Genomic DNA, 27,290 nt, shown 5'->3' with positions numbered 1-27,290 from the left:
TCTATCTAGTCACACTTGTGTTTTCTGCAGGACGAGCTGTCACTTCTATCTACTCACACTTGTGTTTTCTGCAGGACGAGCTGACGCTTCTGTAGTCACACTTGTGTTTTCTGCAGGACGAGCTGACGTTTCTATCTACTCACACTTGTGTTTTCTGCCGGACGAGCTGACATTTCAATCTAGTCACACTTGTGTTTTCTGCAGGACGAGCTGTCACTTCTATCTAGTCACACTTGTGTTTTCTGCCGGATGAGCTGACGCTTCTATCTAGTCACACTTGTGTTTTCTGTGGGACAAGCTGATATTTCTATCTAGTCACACTTGTGTTTTCTGTGGGACAAGCTGATATTTCTATCTAGTCACACTTGTGTTTTCTGCCGGACGAGCTGACATTTCAATCTAGTCACACTTGTGTTTTCTGCAGGACGAGCTGACGCTTCTATCTAGTCACACTTGTGTTTTCTGCGGGACGAGCTGTCACTTCTATCTAGTCACACTTCTGTTTTCTGCCGGATGAGCTGACGCTTCTATCTAGTCACACTTGTGTTTTCTGCCGGACGAGCTGACATTTCAATCTAGTCACACTTGTGTTTTCTGCAGGACGAGCTGACGCTTCTATCTAGTCACACTTGTGTTTTCTGCAGGACGAGCTGACGTTTCTGTCTAATCACACTTGTGTTTTCTGTGGGATGAGCTGACGCTTCTATCTAGTCACACTTGTGTTTTCTGTGGGACAAGCTGACGTTTCTATCTAGTCACACTTGTGTTTTCTGCCGGACGGACTGACGTTTCTATCTACTCACACTTGTGTTTTCTGCTGGATGAACTGACGCTTCTAGCTAATCACACTTGTGTTTTCTGCAGGACGAGCTGACGCTTCTATCTAGTGACACTTATTTTTTCTGCTGGACGAGCTGACGTTTCTATCTAGTCACACTTGTGTTTTCTGCCGGACGAGCTGACGCTTCTATCTAGTCACACTTGTGTTTTCTGCGGAACGAGCTGACATTTCTATCTACTCACACTTGTGTTTTCTGCCGGACGAGCTGACGCTTCTATCTAGTCACACTTGTGTTTTCTGCAGGACGAGCTGATGTTTCTATCTAGTCACACTTGTGTTTTCTGCCGGACGAGCTGACATTTCAATCTAGTCACACTTGTGTTTTCTGCAGGACGAGCTGACGTTTCTATCTAGTCACACTTGTGTTTTCTGCCGGACGAGCTGACGTTTCTATCTACTCACACTTGTGTTTTCTTCCGGACGAGCTGACGTTTCTATCTAGTCACACTTGTGTTTTCTGCCGGATGAGCTGACGCTTCTATCTAGTCACACTTGTGTTTTCTGCAGGACGAGCTGACGTTTCTATCTAGTCACACTTGTGTTTTCTGTGGGACAAGCTGATATTTCTATCTAGTCACACTTGTGTTTTCTGTGGGACGAGCTGACATTTCTATGTAGTCACACTTGTGTTTTCTGCAGGACGAGCTGACGTTTCTATCTAGTCACACTTGTGTTTTCTGCAGGACGAGCTGACGCTTCTATCTAGTCACACTTGTGTTTTCTGTGGGATGAGCTGATATTTCTATCTAGTCACACTTGTGTTTTCTGTGGGACGAGCTGACGCTTCTATCTAGTCACACTTGTGTTTTCTGCAGGACGAGCTGACGTTTCTATCTAGTCACACTTGTGTTTTCTGCAGGACGAGCTGACGCTTCTATCTAGTCACACTTGTGTTTTCTGTGGGACGAGCTGACGCTTCTATCTAGTCACACTTGTGTTTTCTGCAGGACGAGCTGTCACTTCTATCTACTCACACTTGTGTTTTCTGTGGGACGAGCTGACGCTTCTATCTAGTCACACTTGTGTTTTCTGTGGGACGAGCTGACGTTTCTATCTAGTCACACTTGTGTTTTCTGCTGGATGAACTGACGCTTCTAGCTAATCACACTTGTGTTTTCTGTGGGACGAGCTGACGCTTCTATCTAGTCACACTTGTGTTTTCTGTGGGACAAGCTGACGTTTCTATCTACTCACACTTGTGTTTTCTGCCGGACGAGCTGACGCTTCTATCTAGTCACACTTGTGTTTTCTGCGGGACAAGCTGACGTTTCTATCTAGTCACACTTGTGTTTTCTGCCGGACGAGCTGACGTTTCTATCTAGTCACACTTGTGTTTTCTGCCGGACAAGCTGACGTTTCTATCTAATCACACTTGTGTTTTCTGCCGGATGAGCTGACGCTTCTATCTAGTCACACTTGTGTTTTCTGTGGGACGAGCTGACACTTCTATCTAGTCACACTTGTGTTTTCTGTGGGACGAGCTGACATTTCTATCTACTCACACTTGTGTTTTCTGCCAGACAAGCTGACGTTTCTATCTAGTCACACTTGTGTTTTCTGCCGGACGAGCTGATATTTCAATCTAGTCACACTTGTGTTTTCTGCTGGATGAACTGACGCTTCTATCTAGTCACACTTGTGTTTTCTGCGGGACGAGCTGACGTTCCTATGTAGTCACACTTGTGTTTTCTGCGGGACGAGCTGACGTTTCTATCTAGTCACACTTGTGTTTTCTGTGGGACGAGCTGACGCTTCTATCTAGTCACACTTGTGTTTTCTGCGGGACGAGCTGACGCTTCTATCTAGTCACACTTGTGTTTTCTGCAGGATGAGCTGACATTTCTATCTAGTCACACTTGTGTTTTCTGCCGGACGAGCTGACGTTTCTATCTAGTCACACTTGTGTTTTCTGCCGGACGAGCTGACGCTTCTATCTACTCACACTTGTGTTTTCTGCTGGATGAACTGACGCTTCTAGCTAATCACACTTGTGTTTTCTGCAGGACGAGCTGACGCTTCTATCTAGTCACACTTGTGTTTTCTGTGGGAAAAGCTGATATTTCTATCTAGTCACACTTGTGTTTTCTGTGGGACAAGCTGATATTTCTATCTAGTCACACTTGTGTTTTCTGCAGGACGAGCTGACGCTTCTATCTAGTCACACTTGTGTTTTCTGCCGGACGAGCTGTCACTTCTATCTAGTCACACTTGTGTTTTCTGCCGGACGAGCTGACGTTTCTATCTAGTCACACTTGTGTTTTCTGCAGGACGAGCTGATGTTTCTATCTACTCACACTTGTGTTTTCTGCCGGACGAGCTGACGCTTCTATCTAGTCACACTTGTGTTTTCTGCGGGACAAGCTGACGTTTCTATCTAGTCACACTTGTGTTTTCTGCCGGATGAGCTGACGCTTCCATCTAGTCACACTTGTGTTTTCTGCGGGACTAGCTGACGTTTCTATCTAGTCACACTTGTGTTTTCTGCCGGATGAGCTGACATTTCTATCTAGTCACACTTGTGTTTTCTGCAGGACGAGCTGACGTTTCTATCTAGTCACACTTGTGTTTTCTGCAGGACGAGCTGATGTTTCTATCTACTCACACTTGTGTTTTCTGCCGGACGAGCTGACGCTTCTATCTAGTCACACTTGTGTTTTCTGCGGGACAAGCTGACGTTTCTATCTAGTCACACTTGTGTTTTCTGCCGGATGAGCTGACGCTTCCATCTAGTCACACTTGTGTTTTCTGCGGGACGAGCTGACGTTTCTATCTAGTCACACTTGTGTTTTCTGCCGGATGAGCTGACATTTCTATCTAGTCACACTTGTGTTTTCTGCAGGACGAGCTGACGTTTCTGTCTAATCACACTTGTGTTTTCTGTGGGATGAGCTGACGCTTCTATCTAGTCACACTTGTGTTTTCTGTGGGACAAGCTGACGTTTCTATCTAGTCACACTTGTGTTTTCTGCCGGACGGACTGACGTTTCTATCTACTCACACTTGTGTTTTCTGCTGGATGAACTGACGCTTCTATCTACTCACACTTGTGTTTTCTGCCGGACGAGCTGACATTTCAATCTAGTCACACTTGTGTTTTCTGCAGGACGAGCTGACGTTTCTATCTAGTCACACTTGTGTTTTCTGCCGGACGAGCTGACGTTTCTATCTACTCACACTTGTGTTTTCTTCCGGACGAGCTGACGTTTCTATCTAGTCACACTTGTGTTTTCTGCCGGATGAGCTGACGCTTCTATCTAGTCACACTTGTGTTTTCTGCAGGACGAGCTGACGTTTCTATCTAGTCACACTTGTGTTTTCTGTGGGACAAGCTGATATTTCTATCTAGTCACACTTGTGTTTTCTGTGGGACGAGCTGACATTTCTATGTAGTCACACTTGTGTTTTCTGCAGGACGAGCTGACGTTTCTATCTAGTCACACTTGTGTTTTCTGCAGGACGAGCTGACGCTTCTATCTAGTCACACTTGTGTTTTCTGTGGGATGAGCTGATATTTCTATCTAGTCACACTTGTGTTTTCTGTGGGACGAGCTGACGCTTCTATCTAGTCACACTTGTGTTTTCTGCAGGACGAGCTGACGTTTCTATCTAGTCACACTTGTGTTTTCTGCAGGACGAGCTGACGCTTCTATCTAGTCACACTTGTGTTTTCTGTGGGACGAGCTGACGCTTCTATCTAGTCACACTTGTGTTTTCTGCAGGACGAGCTGTCACTTCTATCTACTCACACTTGTGTTTTCTGTGGGACGAGCTGACGCTTCTATCTAGTCACACTTGTGTTTTCTGTGGGACGAGCTGACGTTTCTATCTAGTCACACTTGTGTTTTCTGCTGGATGAACTGACGCTTCTAGCTAATCACACTTGTGTTTTCTGTGGGACGAGCTGACGCTTCTATCTAGTCACACTTGTGTTTTCTGTGGGACAAGCTGACGTTTCTATCTACTCACACTTGTGTTTTCTGCCGGACGAGCTGACGCTTCTATCTAGTCACACTTGTGTTTTCTGCGGGACAAGCTGACGTTTCTATCTAGTCACACTTGTGTTTTCTGCCGGACGAGCTGACGTTTCTATCTAGTCACACTTGTGTTTTCTGCCGGACAAGCTGACGTTTCTATCTAATCACACTTGTGTTTTCTGCCGGATGAGCTGACGCTTCTATCTAGTCACACTTGTGTTTTCTGTGGGACGAGCTGACACTTCTATCTAGTCACACTTGTGTTTTCTGTGGGACGAGCTGACATTTCTATCTACTCACACTTGTGTTTTCTGCCAGACAAGCTGACGTTTCTATCTAGTCACACTTGTGTTTTCTGCCGGACGAGCTGATATTTCAATCTAGTCACACTTGTGTTTTCTGCTGGATGAACTGACGCTTCTATCTAGTCACACTTGTGTTTTCTGCGGGACGAGCTGACGTTCCTATGTAGTCACACTTGTGTTTTCTGCGGGACGAGCTGACGTTTCTATCTAGTCACACTTGTGTTTTCTGTGGGACGAGCTGACGCTTCTATCTAGTCACACTTGTGTTTTCTGCGGGACGAGCTGACGCTTCTATCTAGTCACACTTGTGTTTTCTGCAGGATGAGCTGACATTTCTATCTAGTCACACTTGTGTTTTCTGCCGGACGAGCTGACGTTTCTATCTAGTCACACTTGTGTTTTCTGCCGGACGAGCTGACGCTTCTATCTACTCACACTTGTGTTTTCTGCTGGATGAACTGACGCTTCTAGCTAATCACACTTGTGTTTTCTGCAGGACGAGCTGACGCTTCTATCTAGTCACACTTGTGTTTTCTGTGGGAAAAGCTGATATTTCTATCTAGTCACACTTGTGTTTTCTGTGGGACAAGCTGATATTTCTATCTAGTCACACTTGTGTTTTCTGCAGGACGAGCTGACGCTTCTATCTAGTCACACTTGTGTTTTCTGCCGGACGAGCTGTCACTTCTATCTAGTCACACTTGTGTTTTCTGCCGGACGAGCTGACGTTTCTATCTACTCACACTTGTGTTTTCTGCCGGACAAGCTGACGTTTCTATCTAGTCACACTTGTGTTTTCTGCCGGATGAGCTGACGCTTCCATCTAGTCACACTTGTGTTTTCTGCGGGACAAGCTGACGTTTCTATCTAGTCACACTTGTGTTTTCTGCCGGATGAGCTGACATTTCTATCTAGTCACACTTGTGTTTTCTGCAGGACGAGCTGACGTTTCTATCTACTCACACTTGTGTTTTCTGCCGGACGAGCTGTCACTTCTATCTAGTCACACTTGTGTTTTCTGCCGGACGAGCTGACGTTTCGATCTAGTCACACTTGTGTTTTCTGCTGGACGAGCTGACGTTTCTATCTAGTCACACTTGTGTTTTCTGTGGGACGAGCTGTCACTTCTATCTAGTCACACTTGTGTTTTCTGCCGGACGAGCTGACGTTTCGATCTAGTCACACTTGTGTTTTCTGCAGGACGAGCTGACGTTTCGATCTAGTCACACTTGTGTTTTCTGCAGGACGAGCTGTCACTTCTATCTAGTCACACTTGTGTTTTCTGCCGGACGAGCTGACGTTTCTATCTACTCACACTTGTGTTTTCTGCCGGACAAGCTGACGTTTCTATCTAGTCACACTTGTGTTTTCTGCCGGATGAGCTGACGCTTCCATCTAGTCACACTTGTGTTTTCTGCGGGACAAGCTGACGTTTCTATCTAGTCACACTTGTGTTTTCTGCCGGATGAGCTGACATTTCTATCTAGTCACACTTGTGTTTTCTGCAGGACGAGCTGACGTTTCTATCTACTCACACTTGTGTTTTCTGCCGGACGAGCTGTCACTTCTATCTAGTCACACTTGTGTTTTCTGCCGGACGAGCTGACGTTTCGATCTAGTCACACTTGTGTTTTCTGCTGGACGAGCTGACGTTTCTATCTAGTCACACTTGTGTTTTCTGTGGGACGAGCTGTCACTTCTATCTAGTCACACTTGTGTTTTCTGCCGGACGAGCTGACGTTTCGATCTAGTCACACTTGTGTTTTCTGCAGGACGAGCTGACGTTTCGATCTAGTCACACTTGTGTTTTCTGCAGGACGAGCTGACGCTTCTATCTAGTCACACTTGTGTTTTCTGCAGGACAAGCTGATATTTCTATCTACTCACACTTGTGTTTTCTGCAGGATGAGCTGACGTTTCTATCTAGTCACACTTGTGTTTTCTGCCGGACGAGCTGACGTTTCTATCTAGTCACACTTGTGTTTTCTGCCGGACGAGCTGACGTTTCTATCTAGTCACACTTGTGTTTTCTGCGGGACGAGCTGACGTTTCTATCTAGTCACACTTGTGTTTTCTGTGGGACGAGCTGACGTTTCTATCTAGTCACACTTGTGTTTTCTGCCAGACAAGCTGACGCTTCTATCTAGTCACACTTGTTTTTTCTGCGGGACGAACTGATGTTTCTATCTAGTCACACTTGTGTTTTCTGCCGGACGAGCTGACGTTTCGATCTAGTCACACTTGTGTTTTCTGCGGGACGAGCTGACGTTTCTATCTAGTCACACTTGTGTTTTCTGCAGGACGAGCTGACGTTTCTATCTAGTCACACTTGTGTTTTCTGCGGGATGAGCTGACGTTTCGATCTAGTCACACTTGTGGTTTTTGCGGGACGAGCTGACGTTTCTATCTAGTCACACTTGTGTTTTCTGCGGGATCCGATCAGTGGGGCGTTCACACGGGGCAGAGATGGGGAACATGTATATGAGATCTTGTGCCAATCATGGCTGTGTAATTATCTGTATCTTCATCTGTGAATTTGGCACTGGTCGCTGCTGCTGCTGCTACAACGGGGCCTCCCATGAGGGAATCATTTTTGTGAAAATACCGGAAGGCTTGTGGAAAATCTGAGGATAGATCAGCGAGGAGGCGAGAAGAGCGGCCACCATCTCCAGATAGTCTGTGTATACTGAGTGCCACAGGGACTCTGAAGACACGAGCCAAGGAACTGCCTGTACCCTGCTCTGTACTCTGACCCTGTGGAATCAATCATTCACCAACCAGGACTGTGTGAGAGCCACAGACACTGCTACAGGTGAGAGCAAGTGCAAGGGTGCAGGCGGTGTATCGGGGAGTGAGTGAGGGTGCAGGGGGCTTACAGGATAGTGCATGAGGGTGCAGAGGGCACACGGGGGAGTGCGTGAGGGTGTAGAGGGTGTATGGTGGAGTGGGTGAGAGTGCAGGGGTCATACGGGGAGGTCTGAGGGTGCAGGGGGCATACTGGGATGTTGTGGGGTACAGGCTGTGTACCTGGGAGTGCGTGAGGGTGCAGGGGGCATACAGAGGAGTGCGTGAGGGTGCAGGGGGCACACGGAGGAGTGCGTGAGGGTGTAGAGGGCGTATGGTGGAGTGGGTGAGAGTGCAGGGGGCATACGGGGGAGTCTGAGGGTGCAGGGCGCACACGGGGGAGTGCATGAGGGTGCAGGCGGTGTACCTGGGAGTGCGTGAGGGTGCAGGGGGCATACAGAGGAGTGCGTGAGGGTGCCGGGCGCACATGGGGGAGTGCATGAGGGTGTATGGTGGAGTGGGTGAGAGTGCAGGGGGCATACGGGGAGGTCTGAGGGTGCAGGGGGCATACTGGGATGTTGTGGGGTACAGGCTGTGTACCTGGGAGTGCGTGAGGGTGCAGGGGGCATACAGAGGAGTGCGTGAGGGTGCAGGGGGCACACGGAGGAGTGCGTGAGGGTGTAGAGGGCGTATGGTGGAGTGGGTGAGAGTGCAGGGGGCATACGGGGGAGTCTGAGGGTGCAGGGCGCACACGGGGGAGTGCATGAGGGTGCAGGCGGTGTACCTGGGAGTGCGTGAGGGTGCAGGGGGCATACAGAGGAGTGCGTGAGGGTGCCGGGCGCACATGGGGGAGTGCATGAGGGTGTAGAGGGTGTATGGTGGAGTGGGTGAGAGTGCAGGGGGCATACGGGGAGGTCTGAGGGTGCAGGGGGCATACTGGGATGTTGTGGGGTACAGGCTGTGTACCTGGGAGTGCGTGAGGGTGCAGGGGGCATACAGAGGAGTGCGTGAGGGTGCAGGGGGCACACGGAGGAGTGCGTGAGGGTGTAGAGGGTGTATGGTGGAGTGGGTGAGAGTGCAGGGGGCATACGGGGGAGTGCGTGAGGGTGCAGGGGGCATACAGAGGAGTGCGTGAGGGTGCAGGGCGCACACGGGGGAGTGCATGAGGGTGCAGGCGGAGTACCTGGGAGTGCGTGAAGGTGCATCTCCTCACCTTCCTGCAGTTTCCCCCTCGGGCTGGATTTTCTTCTTTGAAGCCTGCACTCTCAGGATTTCCCTCCTGCCTCATTAGATACTTTTCCACCGTCATATGGATTTAGAGGCCAGTCAGCCCTTGTTCATAAATGCCGCTAACCTGGTGCCCCCCAGACCTTCTGTCCGGTGCTACGGAGGCCCCTCATATACAGCTCTGGCAAAAATTGAGAGACCACTGCAGAATGTTCAGTTTGTCTGATTTTTCGCTTTGTATTTTTGAGTAAAATGTAAATTGTTCTTTTATTCTATAATCTACTGACAACATGTCTCTGAAGTTCCAAGCAATACATTTTGTATTTATTTTCTGAAAATAAGAAATGGTCAAAATAACAAAAAAAAGCTTTATTTGCAGACCTCAAACAATGCAAAGAATACAAGTTCATAATCATTTAGAAACAACAATACTAATGTTTTAACTCAGGAAGAGTTCAGAAATCAATATGTGGTGGAATAACCATGATTGTTAATCCCAGCTTTCCTGCGTCTTGGCAGCTTTCCACCAGTCTCTCACACGGCTCCTGGTACAATAATGTCAGCAGTTCTCCAGAGGTTTTCAATGGGGTTCAGGTCTGGAGATTGGGCGGCCATGACAGGGATTTGATGTGGTGGTCTCTTAATTTTTGCCAGATCTGTACGTGAGCAGGTTCTGGGATGCAGTGACAGACAGAATGCAGAGCAAGGGTTAACAAATATAACAGTTTTAATTGAACAGAGGGTTAACTCCTGGCACGGAGATGATGGGTTAAATGGGAATAAATCTAATTGCTAAAGAATATGCAGCGTTATTGAGCAAGGTGATGGCAGTTCTGTTGTACACTTATCGTGTCAGAAGTTTCTCTGCCTGTAGATGCTGCTTGAAAATCAGAATCGCCGACAACAGCTGGCGTGATGCTTGTCCATGGAGGTCCTGGGAATAACGGTGGTCCGTCTTCTGGCGGCAGCGGTTGTTCTCCGGTACCTTCCGCTGAGCCCCTAGTCCATGTATAAGTGTGGCTGGAAGGATGGAAGCCACCGCTCTGAGCCCAACGTGATCCGGCATAAGTATACTGGGGAAGCAGAGCGCTGCCAGCACTTCCACTCTCGGTCTCTCTCAAGCGGCTCCGTGCGGTACTCACAGGCCCGAAGCGCTCAGCTTCTTGCTTAGTCACGATCAGCGGGCGCACCCCCTGTCTTTTCTCACAAGTACTGCTGGCAGCAGCGGGGAAGCTCTGGCGCGGGCCTGCGTAGTCCTGGTACTCAGCGGCAGGAGCGCTCACCCCTGTCATTGCGCGCTGTCTCTTCCCGCCAAGTCCGCTCGCTTTTGCGCACGCTCCGCTCTTCCTGAGCTAACTACAGCCCCTGCTGCTGAGTGCAAAGGTCGGTTTGGTTCCTTAAGCTTTCCCCCGGACAACAGAGGAGACAGCCCCGACAGTTCCAGACCCAGCGCAAGAAAGGTGCCCCAGCCCGATCCTTCTGCTTACATGTATCTGCCCCTGGTAATGTACAGGGCAGCAGAATATGTCAGGTACACACCTGAGATTACACCTGGGACAGGTCTGAGGGGGTAAGGATCACAATGGAGAGATTTCATGCCTCTTGTATCGTGTCCTCCATGTCCTGTGCTGGTGACACTGGAGATGTGACAGTCACTATACGGCTCTTACCATCAGATAAGACATGGGCTGCACTACATGTACCTTTTATTATTTACAGGTGCAGACGGGAGGTCGGATCGGCTCTGAGGGTCACACGTCACCCCTGGACTCTAAACATGGCGGCATCCTCACAGGTAACACTGTGTTCTCCATCAAGTAACTGTCACGATTCTTCTGCTCAGAGTGTCTGGGATCCTGTGATGGACAGCTCTATTATCCTGTCCTGTGCTGGGGCGTGCTGAGCTGTCAGTGCTTTGATTGACAGCTCAGTTGACCTATCTGACAGGGAGGTGCAGAGATTTCCACAGGTGCTCCTTGTTCTTGGTAATTGCCCTGCTATTAAGGTGAGCCGTCTGGCCCAGATCACTGCCAGTCAAAAGCTTGTTCTACGCTTGTGCTCGCTGGTGTGTTTGCCTGTACCCCATGCTGTAAGTTCAGATCTTCTGCTGCTGACCTTTGGACCGTGTTCAGACTACCCGTTTGTTATTGCCCCATTGCATCTGATATTCTGCTGCTGACCTTTGAACCGTGTTCAGACTACCCGTTTGTTATTGCCCCATTGCATCTGATATTCTGCTGCTGACCTTTGGACCGTGCTCAGACTACCCGTTTGTTATTGCCCCATTGCATCTGATATTCTGCTGCTGACCTTTGGACCGTGCTCAGACTACCCGTTTGTTATTGCCCCATTGCATCTGATATTCTGCTGCTGACCTTTGGACCGTGCTCAGACTACCCGTTTGTTATTGCCCCATTGCATCTGATATTCTGCTGCTGACTTTTGGACCGTGTTCAGATTACCCGTTTGTTATTGCCCCTTTGCGTGTAATATTCTGCTGCTGACCTTTGAACTGTGTTCAGACTACCCGTTTGTTATTGCCCCATTGCATCTGATATTCTGCTGCTGACCTTTGGTCTGTGTTCAGACTACCCGTTTGTTATTGCCCCATTGCATCTGATATTCTGCTGCTGACCTTTGGACCGTGTTCAGACTACCCGTTTGTTATTGCCCCATTGCATCTGATATTCTGCTGCTGACCTTTGGACCGTGCTCAGACTACCCGTTTGTTATTGCCCCTTTGTATCTGATATTCTGCTGCTGACCTTTGCACCGTGTTCAGACTACCCGTTTGTTATTGCCCCTTTGTATCTGATATTCTGCTGCTGACCTTTGCACCGTATTTTGTCTACCCGTTTGTTATTGCCCCTTTGCTTATCTGCTATTTCTCTGGTATTCTGACCCTGGCATGTGACCTGACTTACAACTACCCTTGGTTTACTACGTGATCTTTTGGTATTGACCCCGGAACATCTGACTGCGCGGATTCACGGCCTGGCCGTGGGTTGTGACAATAACCTCCCTCTCTGTGAGAATCCCAGAATAATACCAAAGGATAAGCATCCATCTGTCATACCCAGGATAAGTGTGAGAATCCAGGTGAAATATCCAAGATGAGTGTGTGAGTCCCGGTGTTATACTCAGGATGAGCATGAGAGTCCAGTTGTAATATCCAAGATGAGCATGTGAGTCCCGGTGTTATACCCAGGATGAGCGTGTGAGTCCCGGTGTTATACTCAGGATGAGCTTGAGAGTCCAGTTGTAATATCCAAGATGAGCATGTGAGTCCCGGTGTTATACCCAGGATGAGCGTGTGAGTCCCGGTGTTATACTCAGGATGAGCATGAGAGTCCAGTTGTAATATCCAAGATGAGCATGTGAGTCCCGGTGTTATACCCAGGATGAGCGTGTGAGTCCCGGTGTTATACTCAGGATGAGCATGAGAGTCCAGCTGTAATATCCAAGATGAGCATGTGAGTCGCGGTGTTATACCCAGGATGAGCGTGTGAGTCCCGGTGTTATACTCAGGATGAGCATGAGAGTCCAGTTGTAATATCCAAGATGAGCATGTGAGTCCCGGTGTTATACCCAGGATGAGTGTGTGAGTCCCGGTGTTATACCCAGGATGAGTGTGTGAGTCCCGGTGTTATACCCAGGATGAGTGTGTGAGTCCCGGTGTTATACCCAGGATGAGTGTGTGAGTCCCGGTGTTATACCCAGGATGAGTGTGTGAGTCCCGGTGTTATACTCAGGATGAGTGTGTGAGTTCCGGTGTTATACTCAGGATGAGTGCGTGAGTCCCGGTGTTATACCCAGGATGAGTGCGTGAGTCCCGGTGTTATACCCAGGATGAGTGTGTGAGTCCCGGTGTTATACCCAGGATGAGTGTGTGAGTCCCGGTGTTATACCCAGGATGAGTGTGTGAGTCCCGGTGTTATACCCAGGATGAGTGTGTGAGTCCCGGTGTTATACCCAGGATGAGTGTGTGAGTCCCGGTGTTATACTCAGGATGAGTGTGAGAGTCCCGGTGTTATACTCAGGATGAGTGTGAGAGTCCCGGTGTTATACTCAGGATGAGTGTGTGAGTCCCGGTGTTATACTCAGGATGAGTGTGTGAGTCCCGGTGTTATACTCAGGATGAGTGTGTGAGTCCCGGTGTTATACTCAGGATGAGTGTGTGAGTCCCGGTGTTATACTCAGGATGAGTGTGTGAGTCCCGGTGTTATACTCAGGATGAGTGTGTGAGTCCCGGTGTTATACCCAGGATGAGTGTGTGAGTCCCGGTGTTATACCCAGGATGAGTGTGTGAGTCCCGGTGTTATACCCAGGATGAGTGTGAGTCCCGGTGTTATACTCAGGATGAGTGTGTGAGTCCCGGTGTTATACCCAGGATGAGTGTGTGAGTCCCGGTGTTATACCCAGGATGAGTGTGTGAGTCCCGGTGTTATACCCAGGATGAGTGTGTGAGTCCCGGTGTTATACCCAGGATGAGTGTGTGAGTCCCGGTGTTATACCCAGGATGAGTGCGTGAGTCCCGGTGTTATACCCAGGATGAGTGCGTGAGTCCCGGTGTTATACCCAGGATGAGTGCGTGAGTCCCGGTGTTATACCCAGGATGAGTGCGTGAGTCCCGGTGTTATACCCAGGATGAGTGCGTGAGTCCCGGTGTTATACCCAGGATGAGTGCGTGAGTCCCGGTGTTATACCCAGGATGAGTGCGTGAGTCCCGGTGTTATACTCAGGATGAGTGCATGAGTCCCGGTGTTATACTCAGGATGAGTGCGTGAGTCCCGGTGTTATACTCAGGATGAGTGCGTGAGTCCCGGTGTTATACTCAGGATGAGTGCGTGAGTCCCGGTGTTATACTCAGGATGAGTGCGTGAGTCCCGGTGTTATACTCAGGATGAGTGCGTGAGTCCCGGTGTTATACCCAGGATGAGTGCGTGAGTCCCGGTGTTATACCCAGGATGAGTGCGTGAGTCCCGGTGTTATACCCAGGATGAGTGCGAGAGTCCCGGTGTTATACTCAGGATGAGTGCGTGAGTCCCGGTGTTATACTCAGGATGAGTGCGTGAGTCCCGGTGTTATACTCAGGATGAGTGCGTGAGTCCCGGTGTTATACTCAGGATGAGTGCGTGAGTCCCGGTGTTATACTCAGGATGAGTGCGTGAGTCCCGGTGTTATACTCAGGATGAGTGCGTGAGTCCCGGTGTTATACTCAGGATGAGTGTGTGAGTCCCGGTGTTATACTCAGGATGAGTGTGTGAGTCCCGGTGTTATACCCAGGATGAGCGTGAGAGTCCAGGTGTTATACCCAGGATGAGCGTGAGAGTCCAGGTGTAACATCCAAAATGAGCATGTGAGTCCCGGTGTTATACTAAGGATGCAGGTGTAAGTCCTGGTGTTTTACCCAGGATGAGAGTGTGAGTCCCGGTGTAATACCCGGGATGAAGATTAGAAAAGAAGAGCGCACTCAGCTTGATGGGTGGTGCAAACTTTGCTTGGGTGAATCCAGAATCATAGAATATGCAAAGAACAGCTGCACTCGAATGGAATATGCTTTGCAAAAATAGTGATGCGTTTATTCACATGTGTTTGCAAAAGTAGTGATGCGTTTTATTCACATGTGTTGACAACACATGTGAATAAACGCATCACTACTTTTGCAAAGCATATTCCATTCGAGTGCAGCTGTTCTTTGCATATTCTATAATACCCGGGATGAGCGCGAGTGTCCCGGTGTTATACCCAGAATGAGTGTGAGAGTCCAGGTGTAATATCCGAGATGAGCGTGTGAGTCCCGGTGTTATACTCAGGATGCTCGTGTAAGTCCCAATGTTTTACCCAGGATGAGTGTGTGAGTCCCGGTGTTATACTCAGGATGAGCGTGAGTCTCAGTGTCATACCCAGGATGAGCGTGTGAGTCCTGGTGTCATACCCAGGATGAGTGTGTGAGTCCTGGTGTTATACCCGGGATGAGCGCGCGAGACCCAGTGTTATACCAGGGATGAGTGTGTGAGTCCCAGTGTTATACCAGGATGAGCGTGTGAGTCCCGGTGTTATCACACCTTGATTCTCACGCTTATCCTGGGTATATCTAGGACGGGTGTGAGAGTCCAGGCGTAATATCCGGGAGGACTGTGAGTGTCCAGTCGTAATATTCAGGATAAGTGTGAGAGTCCAGGCATTATATCCAAGTTGAGTGTGATAGTCCAGGTGTAATATCAAGGAGGAACATGAGTGTCCAGGTGTAATATCCAGGATGAGAATGAAAGTTCTGTAGAAGGACGTAGATCTGGGGATTTATTATGATGGAATATAGGCTGAACTGGATTGACAAATGTCTTTTTTCGGCCATACTAACTATGTTACTATGTTAATAGTCAGGATGAGCATGATAGTCAAGGCGTAATATCAAGGATAAGCGTGAGAGTTCAGGCGTTATATCTGTAATATCCGGGATGAGCTTGAAAGTCCAGGCATTATATCCAGGATGAGAGTGAGAATCCAGGCGTAATATATGGCATGAGCTTGAGTCCAGGCGTTATATCCAGGTTGAGCATGAGAGTCAAGGCATAATATTCATGATGAACATGAGAGTCCAGGCGTAATATCTGGGATGAGCAAGAGAGTCCAGGCGTAATATCCAGGATGAGCGAGTGTCCAGGTGTAATATCCAGGAGTACTGTGAGTGTCCAGGCGTAATATCTGGGATGAGCAAGAGAGTCCAGGCGTAATATCCAGGATGAGCGAGTGTCCAGGTGTAATATCCAGGAGTACTGTGAGTGTCCAGGCGTAATATCTGGGATGAGCAAGAGAGTCCAGGCGTAATATCCAGGATGAGCGAGTGTCCAGGTGTAATATCCAGGAGTACTGTGAGTGTCCAGGCGTAATATCCAGGATGACCATGAGTGTCCAGGCGTAATATCCAGGATGACCATGAGTGTCCAGGCGTAATATCCAGGATGACCATGAGTGTCCAGGTGTAATATCCAGGATGAGCGTGAGTGTCCAGGTATAATATTCTGGATGAGCGAGAGTCCAGGTGTAATATCCAGGATGACCATGAGTGTCCAGGTGTAATATCCAGGATGACCGTGAGTGTCCAGGTCTAATATCCAGGATGAGCGTGAGTGTCCAGGTGTAATATCCAGGATGACCATGAGCGTCCAGGTGTAATATCCAGGATGACCATGAGCGTCCAGGTGTAATATCCAGGATGACCATGAGTGTCCAGGTGTAATACCCAGGATGAGTGCGTGAGTCCCGGTGTTATACCCAGGATGAGTGCGTGAGTCCCGGTGTTATACCCAGGATGAGTGCGTGAGTCCCGGTGTTATACTCAGGATGAGTGCGTGAGTCCCGGTGTTATACTCAGGATGAGTGCGTGAGTCCCGGTGTTATACTCAGGATGAGTGCGTGAGTCCCGGTGTTATACTCAGGATGAGTGCGTGAGTCCCGGTGTTATACTCAGGATGAGTGCGTGAGTCCCGGTGTTATACTCAGGATGAGTGCGTGAGTCCCGGTGTTATACTCAGGATGAGTGCGTGAGTCCCGGTGTTATACCCAGGATGAGTGCGTGAGTCCCGGTGTTATACCCAGGATGAGTGCGTGAGTCCCGGTGTTATACCCAGGATGAGTGCGAGAGTCCCGGTGTTATACTCAGGATGAGTGCGTGAGTCCCGGTGTTATACTCAGGATGAGTGCGTGAGTCCCGGTGTTATACTCAGGATGAGTGCGTGAGTCCCGGTGTTATACTCAGGATGAGTGCGTGAGTCCCGGTGTTATACTCAGGATGAGTGCGTGAGTCCCGGTGTTATACTCAGGATGAGTGCGTGAGTCCCGGTGTTATACTCAGGATGAGTGTGTGAGTCCCGGTGTTATACTCAGGATGAGTGTGTGAGTCCCGGTGTTATACCCAGGATGAGCGTGAGAGTCCAGGTGTTATACCCAGGATGAGCGTGAGAGTCCAGGTGTAACATCCAAAATGAGCATGTGAGTCCCGGTGTTATACTAAGGATGCAGGTGTAAGTCCTGGTGTTTTACCCAGGATGAGAGTGTGAGTCCCGGTGTAATACCCGGGATGAAGATTAGAAAAGAAGAGCGCACTCAGCTTGATGGGTGGTGCAAACTTTGCTTGGGTGAATCCAGAATCATAGAATATGCAAAGAACAGCTGCACTCGAATGGAATATGCTTTGCAAAAATAGTGATGCGTTTATTCACATGTGTTTGCAAAAGTAGTGATGCGTTTTATTCACATGTGTTGACAACACATGTGAATAAACGCATCACTACTTTTGCAAAGCATATTCCATTCGAGTGCAGCTGTTCTTTGCATATTCTATAATACCCGGGATGAGCGCGAGTGTCCCGGTGTTATACCCAGAATGAGTGTGAGAGTCCAGGTGTAATATCCGAGATGAGCGTGTGAGTCCCGGTGTTATACTCAGGATGCTCGTGTAAGTCCCAATGTTTTACCCAGGATGAGTGTGTGAGTCCCGGTGTTATACTCAGGATGAGCGTGAGTCTCAGTGTCATACCCAGGATGAGCGTGTGAGTCCTGGTGTCATACCCAGGATGAGTGTGTGAGTCCTGGTGTTATACCCGGGATGAGCGCGCGAGACCCAGTGTTATACCAGGGATGAGTGTGTGAGTCCCAGTGTTATACCAGGATGAGCGTGTGAGTCCCGGTGTTATCACACCTTGATTCTCACGCTTATCCTGGGTATATCTAGGACGGGTGTGAGAGTCCAGGCGTAATATCCGGGAGGACTGTGAGTGTCCAGTCGTAATATTCAGGATAAGTGTGAGAGTCCAGGCATTATATCCAAGTTGAGTGTGATAGTCCAGGTGTAATATCAAGGAGGAACATGAGTGTCCAGGTGTAATATCCAGGATGAGAATGAAAGTTCTGTAGAAGGACGTAGATCTGGGGATTTATTATGATGGAATATAGGCTGAACTGGATTGACAAATGTCTTTTTTCGGCCATACTAACTATGTTACTATGTTAATAGTCAGGATGAGCATGATAGTCAAGGCGTAATATCAAGGATAAGCGTGAGAGTTCAGGCGTTATATCTGTAATATCCGGGATGAGCTTGAAAGTCCAGGCATTATATCCAGGATGAGAGTGAGAATCCAGGCGTAATATATGGCATGAGCTTGAGTCCAGGCGTTATATCCAGGTTGAGCATGAGAGTCAAGGCATAATATTCATGATGAACATGAGAGTCCAGGCGTAATATCTGGGATGAGCAAGAGAGTCCAGGCGTAATATCCAGGATGAGCGAGTGTCCAGGTGTAATATCCAGGAGTACTGTGAGTGTCCAGGCGTAATATCTGGGATGAGCAAGAGAGTCCAGGCGTAATATCCAGGATGAGCGAGTGTCCAGGTGTAATATCCAGGAGTACTGTGAGTGTCCAGGCGTAATATCTGGGATGAGCAAGAGAGTCCAGGCGTAATATCCAGGATGAGCGAGTGTCCAGGTGTAATATCCAGGAGTACTGTGAGTGTCCAGGCGTAATATCCAGGATGACCATGAGTGTCCAGGCGTAATATCCAGGATGACCATGAGTGTCCAGGCGTAATATCCAGGATGACCATGAGTGTCCAGGTGTAATATCCAGGATGAGCGTGAGTGTCCAGGTATAATATTCTGGATGAGCGAGAGTCCAGGTGTAATATCCAGGATGACCATGAGTGTCCAGGTGTAATATCCAGGATGACCGTGAGTGTCCAGGTCTAATATCCAGGATGAGCGTGAGTGTCCAGGTGTAATATCCAGGATGACCATGAGCGTCCAGGTGTAATATCCAGGATGACCATGAGCGTCCAGGTGTAATATCCAGGATGACCATGAGTGTCCAGGTGTAATATCCAGGATGAGCGTGAGTGTCCAGGCGTAATATCCAGGATGACCATGAGTGTCCAGGCGTAATATCCAGGATGAGCGTGAGTGTCCAGGTATAATATTCAGGATGAGCGAGAGTCCAGGTGTAATATCCAGGATGAGCGTGAGTGTCCAGGTCTAATATCCAGGATGAGCGTGAGTGTCCAGGCGTAATATCCAGGATGACCATGAGTGTCCAGGTGTAATATCCAGGATGAGCGTGAGTGTCCAGGTATAATATTCAGGATGAGCGAGAGTCCAGGTGTAATATCCAGGATGAGCGTGAGTGTCCAGGTCTAATATCCAGGATGAGCGTGAGTGTCCAGGCGTAATATCCAGGATGACCATGAGTGTCCAGGCGTAATATCCAGGATGAGCGTGAGTGTCCAGGTCTAATATCCAGGATGAGCGTGAGTGTCCAGGTCTAATATACAGGATGAGCGTGAGTGTCCAGGTGTAATATCCAGGATGACCGTGAGTGTCCAGGTGTAATATCCAGGATGAGCGTGAGTGTCCAGGTCTAATATCCAGGATGAGCGTGAGTGTCCAGGTGTAATATCCAGGATGACCGTGAGCGTCCAGGTGTAATATCCAGGATGACCATGAGTGTCCAGGTGTAATATCCAGGATGAGCGTGAGTGTCCAGGTGTAATATCCAGGAGAACTGTGAGTGTCCATAGTGTTATATTCTTAGGATGTCTGTGATGTTGTATCATTTCTCCTTATGGAGAGTGACATACCATCTCTGGCTTGTCAAGGTAAGGAGGCTTATTCGCCGTGCAATGCTCCTCTGGGAAATATAATATGCAAATTGCCTCTTCTGAGAAAAAGAGGACTTAAACTCTATAGCGCCACCTGTTGGCGCTTCGCACTGACGAGGGCCAACAGCCCGAAACACCGTGTCTGTGAATTGAGATACTAATTGGCTTTCATCCTAAGTCATATTGCACGACTCGTTAAAGAGTTGATTGTGACTTGTAGGATCGCTACTTCCAACAGGTGGCGCTATAGAGTTTAAGGCCTCTTTTTCTCAGAAGAGGTAATTTGCATATTATATATTTGCTGAGATCACAGAAGTCTTCTCTTATCTTCCAGGGTTTGATGTCACAGGAATCGGAGGATGAGGAGATATGGGAGAAGCCAGTCAGTGACTGGTCAGTACAAGATGTCTGCTCATGGCTGCAGTATGGACCCCTACAGAACGCGGCCGGCCTGGTCCAGGCAGCATATTCCCATCACATCTCAGGTACAAGAAATTATCCCAGGAGCCTTCAACATCACTCACCCTAGAATGGATGGATGACATGGGAAGACATGATGGGTGATGTGAGCGGAGATGATTAGTGATGGAGTATGGATGATATGAGCAGACATGATTAGTGAAGTTGGATGATGTGAGCGGACATAATTAATGATGAAGGATGGATGATTTGAGATGACATAAGTGATGGTGAATGATGTGTGTGGACTTTATTTATGGTGGATGATGTGAGAACCCATGTTGAGTGATAGAGGATCGATGAACTGGGAGTAATAATTTACGGCTTTTCCTGGCAGGACGGGCTCTGCTGAGGCTGACGGATAACCTGTTGCAGAGGATGGGAATTCAACAGAATTTGCATCAATCAATTCTTGTTGAAGTCTTAGAGCTGAAGCTCCAGCAGGAAATCCAGCAGCTGCTGCTGATCACGGATGGTGAGCCAGAGAAGGAGTGAAACTACTCAGCAGGCCAAGCAGAAAACATGCAAGAACCATTCAAGAACTAGTGCCAGTCTGGTGTACAACCTAAGAGGACCATGCTGTGCCAGAGGGTGGACTGTTCTCTAGGGTATAACTTAGAAGCATCATGCTGTGCCAGGAGGTGGACTGTTCTCTGGTATATAACCTAGTAGGACCATGCCGTGCTGTGCCATGCCATGGTCTGTTCTCTGTTTTATCACCTAGGAGGACCATGCTGTGCCATGCCATGGACTGTTCTCTGTCGTAGTTGTATCACATAGGAGGACCATGCTGTGCCAGGAGGTGTACTGTTCTCTGGTATATAACCTAGGAGGACCATGCTATGCTATGCCATGCCATGGACTGTTCTCTGTTGTATCACCTAGGCGGACCACGCTGTGCCATGCCATGGACTGTTCTCTGTTGTATCACCTAGGAGGACCATGCTGTGCCAGGAGGTGTACTGCTCTCTGGTGTATAACATAGGAGGACCATGCTGTGCCAGGAGGTGTACTGCTCTCTGGTGTATAACATAGGAGGACCATGCTGTGCCAGCAGGTGGACTGTTCGCTGGTGTATAACATAGGAGGACTATGCTGTGCCAGGAGGTGTACTGTTCTCTGGTATATAACCTAGGAGGATCATGCTTTGCCAGGAAGTGCACTGTTCTCTGGTGTAAAACATAGGAGGACCATGCTGTGCCATATCATGGACTGTTGTCTGATGAATAACCTAGGAGGACAATGTTGTGTGATATCATGGACTGTTCTTTGTTTTATCACCTAGGAGGACCATGCTGTGTCATGCCATTGACTGTCCCCTGGTGTATAACCTTGGAGGTCCATTTTGTGCCAGGTGGTGGACTGTTCTCGGGTGTATAGCCTAGGAGGACCATGCTGGGCCATGCCATGGACTGTTTCCGGTATATAACCTAGGAGGACCATGCTGTGCCAGGGTGTGAACAGTATACAAGTAAATTATATCACATGGATCTTAGGATTTAGTCAATTTTTCAGTGAAGAAGGTTCCCTCAGTTCTCGTGAAGTAGCCCGGCACCACGGATGTGTTGGAAACATTATGGATGACTACTGCTCCTCTTCTTTACCGATGCCTATACCAAGAACAGATCCCCTTCCTTCTATTATAATATCCACCTCCAACCACACTCGCTCGATGTGGGTGTCATACACCCAATATTTTTTGTTTTTTTATTTACACCCTTCGTAATCTGATTCTTTCCTTCTACCTTCTCATTAGTCGATGGATATTTCTAATAACAGTTATTTTAAATTCATGGAACTTTTCAATTGATCTTCGTAAAAAATCTCTTGAAAATTTATGTAAAGAGAAAGACGATTCATTGGCTCGGTGTAATAACAAACCTCCGCTGCCGACTCAGCGTGTTGTAATCAACAAAAATGGATAAATAGTTTAAAAATTGGGAAAAAGAAATACATGAAGGCCGAGCCAAAAAACGTTCCCTACACACGGAAGATTTTCAATAAAAACATGTCTTCCGATGGCGTAGAACCAAAACTAATCCTTTCCATGGCCGATCATCGTGTATCATCATACATATTATTCTCTCACTATCATCACACTGTTCCATAAATCTGTTATATCTATTATTTCTGTCACACTTCCCGCTTATTTATATTCACACGGTAACTTCATTCGTTTCAACTATGTGCACACGTTGCGGATTAGGTTTAGGAATTTCTGGTACGGATTCTGTCTCTCCTGGCAGAAAACGCACCTGCGGATTTGTCGCGTTTTTTGTGCGATTCCGCAGCATTTTTTGTGCATTTTTGCTGCGGTTTTCTTGCGGATTTGCTGCGTTTTTTACCCCTGCGGTTTTCTATAATGGAATGGGTACAAAAATGCTGCAGATTCACAAAAAAGAAGTGACATGCTACTTCTTTTAAACCGCAGCGGATTTTCCGCAAATTGTGCACAGCATTTTTTTTTCTCATTGATTTACATTGTACTGTAAATCAATTGTGGATCTTACATAGTTACATAGTTATTAAGGTTGAAGGAAGACTATAAGTCCATCTAGTTCAACCCATAGCCTAACCTAACATGCCCTAACATGTTGATCCAGAGGAAGGCAAAAAAAAACCCATGTGGCAAAGAGTAAGCTCCACATTGGGGAAAAAAATTCCTTCCCGACTCCACATACGGCAATCAGACTAGTTCCCTGGATCAACGCCCTATCAAGGAATCTAGTGTATATACCCTGTAACGTTATACTTTTCCAGAAAGGTATCCAGTCCCCTCTTAAATTTAAGTAATGAATCACTCATTACAACATCATACGGCAGAGAGTTCCATAGTCTCACTGCTCTTACAGTAAAGAATCCACATCTGTGATTATGCTTAAACCTTCTTTCCTCCAGACGCAGAGGATGCCCCCTTGTCCCGGTTTCAGGTCTATGATTAAAAAGATCATCAGAAAGGTCTTTGTACTGTCCCCTCATATATTTATACATTAACATAAGATCACCCCTTAGTTTTCGCTTTTCCAAACTAAATAGCCCCAAGTGTAATAACCTATCTTGGTATTGCAGACCCCCCAGTCCTCTAATAACCTTGGTCGCTCTTCTCTGCACCCGCTCCAGTTCAGCTATGTCTTTCTTATACACCAGAGACCAGAACTGTGCACGGTATTCTAAGTGTGGTCGAACTAGTGACTTGTATAGAGGTAAAATTATGTTCTCCTCATGAGCATCTATGCCTCTTTTAATGCATCCCATTATTTTATTTGCCTTTGTAGCAGCTGCCTGACACTGGCCACTGAATATGAGTTTGTCATCCACCCATACACCCAGGTCTTTTTCATTGACGGTTTTGCCCAGAGTTTTAGAATTAAGCACATAATTATACATCTTATTACTTCTACCCAAGTGCATGACCTTACATTTATCCCCATTAAAGCTCATTTGCCATTTATCATCCCAAGCTTCTAGTTTACATAAATCATCCTGTAATATAAAATTGTCCTCGTCTGTATTGATTACCCTGCAGAGTTTAGTGTCATCTGCAAATATTGAAATTCTACTGAATGCCCCCTACAAGGTCATCAATAAATATGTTAAAAAGAAGAGGGCCCAATACTGACCCCTGTGGTACCCCACTGCTAACAGCTACCCAGTCCGAGTGTGCTCCATTAATAAACACCCTTTGTTTCCTATCCCTGAGCCAGCTCTCAACCCGCTTACACATATTTTCCCCTATCCCCATTATTCTCATTTTATGTATCAACCTTTTGTGTGGCACCGTATCAAAAGCTTTTAAAAAGTCCATATACACTACGTCCACTGGGTTCCCTTGGTTCAATCCGGAACTTACCTCTTCATAGAAACTGATCAAATTAGTCTGACATGAACGGTCCCTAGTAAACCCGTGCTGATACTGGGTCATGAGGTTATTCCTCTTCAGATACTCCAGTATAGCGTCCCTTAGAATGCCCTCCAGGATTTTACCCACAGTAGAGGTTACGCTTACTGGCCTATAATTTCCGAGTTCAGTTTTTGTCCCCTTTTTGAATATTGGCACATTTGCTATACGCCAGTCCTGTGGTACAGACCCTATTATTATGGAGTCTTTAAAGATTAAAAATAATGGTCTATCAATGACTGTACTTAATTCCTGCAGTACTCGAGGGTGTATCCCATCCGGGCCCGGAGATTTGTTAATTTTAGTGATTTTTAGACGCCGCCGCACTTCCTGCTGGGTTAAGCAGGTGACATTTAATTGGGAATTTTTATCACTAGTCATTTTGTCCGCCATAGGATTTTCTTGTGTAAATACTGATGAAAAAAAGTCATTTAGCATATTGGCTTTTTCCTCATCCTCATCCACCATTTCACCCAGACTATTTTTAAGGGGGCCAATACTATCATTTTTTAGTTTCTTACTATTTATGTAGTTTCTGCACTGCAAAAAACGCTGCGGATCCGCAGAGAATCCGCAACGTGTGCACATATCCTTCATCTTTGCACACTTCCTTTATTATTTTTTTCATCATTTTTATTCACCTTCATTCATCCCTTCTTACTGTCTCCATGGAACGCTCGAAGTAATCCCTCCACTCTACCTTATTTCCTCTTGCCCTCTCTCCATAGTGGTGTGCATGTAATGTCTCTTTATATGCGCTCCCATTCCTCGCTGTGTCCCATTTTGGCGCTGATGTAGGTCATGTGATCAGCTCCGGCTTGCGTCACTCATCATGTGACCTGAAGTTTGCTCGCATGGCCTTCACCACCCTCCGGCTGACTGATGTGCCGACCTTCCACCGAGACATGCTACAAGCACTGCCAATCAGCAGGGGTTAGATTGTGGGTCTGCACTACCAATTCGCCACCCCTTGAAGAAGGCTTGCTGCGAAACGTACGTTGGGGCCATTCCAGCAGGAGGAGTAACATATCGTTAGGCCTTATTGTCGCCCTACCGGTCTACTGCTATGTATGTGGTGCTCCGTCTTGCATGTATTTATTCTCTCGGATGCCTGTGATCTGATTATTCTCTGTACGCAGTTATTCCCCTCAGTAATTACTGAGGTCATACGATAGTGACTATTTCTCCTTCCTGCTGACTGTCGCCCTACATGTGTTTCCTCCACTTGTAACCTTCTATTTTGTATTCTTCTACCTTCTATTGGGCCATGAACTATTTATCGTAGGTTTTCTCAGTTCTGCGATACTTATAGTCACTTAGTTATGCCTTGACTTTAGGTGTAATTTTCCTCACCACTTTGGGATTAGATTTTGATAGAGACACATTTCCTGATAATTACTCCAAGAATTTCGTATACACCAGTGTTGGCTGCACATTTCATCCACCTCATTTCAACTGTGCGTTCCTCAGATATCGCAAGCGTGGACTACACAACCATGGAGCAATCCCATCTGTCCAGACTAAAAAGGATTTTAGTGGTGGATCCATTAATTTGTCGTCAGATGGCCAGAGACACAGGTGCAGAAAAGTCTGGTGAAATAGGGCATTTCTTGAAAACTATGTTCACAAAAAACTCCCCAAAGACCTGAGAATACAAGACTTCTCCCCACCCTCATTGAAGATGAACGATTCATTAGTCGATGGATATTTCTAATAAAAGAGAAAAATGTTCCAGCTTCTTGATAAAATGTAAAACTTTAATCCATCATATAAAATAGTAGAAGACACACTCCTGGGACAATTGTTATGAAAGACAATTCAGAATCACAATGGACATGGAGGTCAGAGCACATACAGTGAACTGACAATAACCCAAAATAATAGAACGAGCTCTGAGACGTGGGAACTCTGCAGACTGCAATCCCTAAGCCTATCAAACCACACTAAAGGTAGCCGTGGAGCGCTCCTGACCAGAACCTAGGCGCCTCGTCACAGCCTGAGAAACTAGCTAATCCTGAAGATAGAAAAATAAGCCTACCTTGCCTCAGAGAAATTCCCCAAAGGAAAAGGCAGCCCCCCACATATAATGACTGTGAGTAAGACGAAAACACAAACATAGAGATGAAACAGATTTAGCAAAATGAGGCCCGACTAGCTGAACAGAACGAGGATAGGGAAGATAACTTTGCGGTCAGCACAAAAACCTATAAAAAACCACGCAGAGGGGACAAAAAGACCCTCCGCACCGACTAACGGTACGGAGGTGGTCCCTCTGCGTCTCAGAGCTTCCAACAGGCGAGAAAAACCAATAAAGCAAGCTGGACAGAAAAATAGCAACAAAATAACATAAGCAAAACTTAGCTTTGCAGAGCAGCAGGCCACAGGAATGATCCAGGGAAAAAACAAGTCCCACACTGAAACATTGACAGGAAGCATAGATCAAAGCATCAGGTGGAGTTAAGTAGAGAAGAAGCTAACGAGCTCACCAGATCACCTGAGGGAGGAAACTCAGAAGCTGCAGTACCACTTTCCTCCACAAACGGAAGATCCCAGAGAGAATCAGCCGAAGTACCACTTGTGACCACAGGAGTGAACTCTGCCACAGAATTCACAAGAGACAATGCCATGTCACAAGTGAAGAAAGCTACACGTTTCTTCACTTGTGACATGGCATTGTCCCAGGAGTGTGTCTTCTACTATTTTATATGATGGATTAAAGTTTTACATTTTATCAAGAAGCTGGAACATTTTTCTCTTTTACTTGGATCTGCACTACGTCGAGTCAGGACGAAGTTCCGTGCTCCTTGCACATATCGGTGAGCTGGCTTTTTTCTTTCTTGATATTTCTAATAACAGTTACTTTAAATTCATGGAACTTTTAATTGATCTTAATTAAAAAATCTCTTGAAAATTTATGTAAAGAGAAGAATGATTCATTGGCTCGGTGTAATAACAAACCTCTGCTGCCGACTCAACGTGGTGTAATCAACAAAAATGAATAAACGGTTTAAAAATTGGGAACAAGAAATGCATGAAGGCCAAGCCAAAAAAACGTTCCCTACACACGGAAGATTTTCAATAAAAATGTGTCTTCCGATGGCGTAGAACCAAAACTAATCCTTTCTCCTTGAAAATCTAGGTAAAGA

General features: G+C 47.1%; 1 protein-coding gene across 2 annotated transcripts in view; it reads left to right on the top strand.

Moving 5' to 3' along the window:
• The window catches only part of LOC138638889 (sterile alpha motif domain-containing protein 12-like), a 51,803-nt gene extending 24,791 nt beyond the window's left edge, over positions 1-27,012 (top strand). Inside the window, exons 1-5 of one of the 2 annotated variants that reach the window (XM_069728597.1) lie at positions 7,522-7,932; positions 10,851-10,926; positions 20,122-20,272; positions 20,584-20,721; positions 21,532-27,012. In XM_069728597.1, coding sequence (XP_069584698.1) covers positions 10,909-10,926; positions 20,122-20,272; positions 20,584-20,721; positions 21,532-21,626 — 402 coding nt within the window. In that variant the 5' untranslated portion in view covers positions 7,522-7,932; positions 10,851-10,908 and the 3' untranslated portion in view covers positions 21,627-27,012. Of the gene's footprint in view, positions 1-7,521; positions 7,933-10,850; positions 10,927-20,121; positions 20,273-20,583; positions 20,722-21,531 lie in introns of those variants that run through there. The other variant, XM_069728596.1, reaches the window with a different exon arrangement.
• The last annotated feature ends 278 nt before the right edge of the window (positions 27,013-27,290 follow it).

Source organism: Ranitomeya imitator, chromosome 5, assembly GCF_032444005.1.
Source record: "Ranitomeya imitator isolate aRanImi1 chromosome 5, aRanImi1.pri, whole genome shotgun sequence".
Lineage (NCBI taxonomy): Eukaryota > Metazoa > Chordata > Amphibia > Anura > Dendrobatidae > Ranitomeya > Ranitomeya imitator.
The sequence above is the reverse complement of the archived record's forward strand: the minus strand, read 5'-3'. Positions and strand labels throughout refer to the sequence as shown.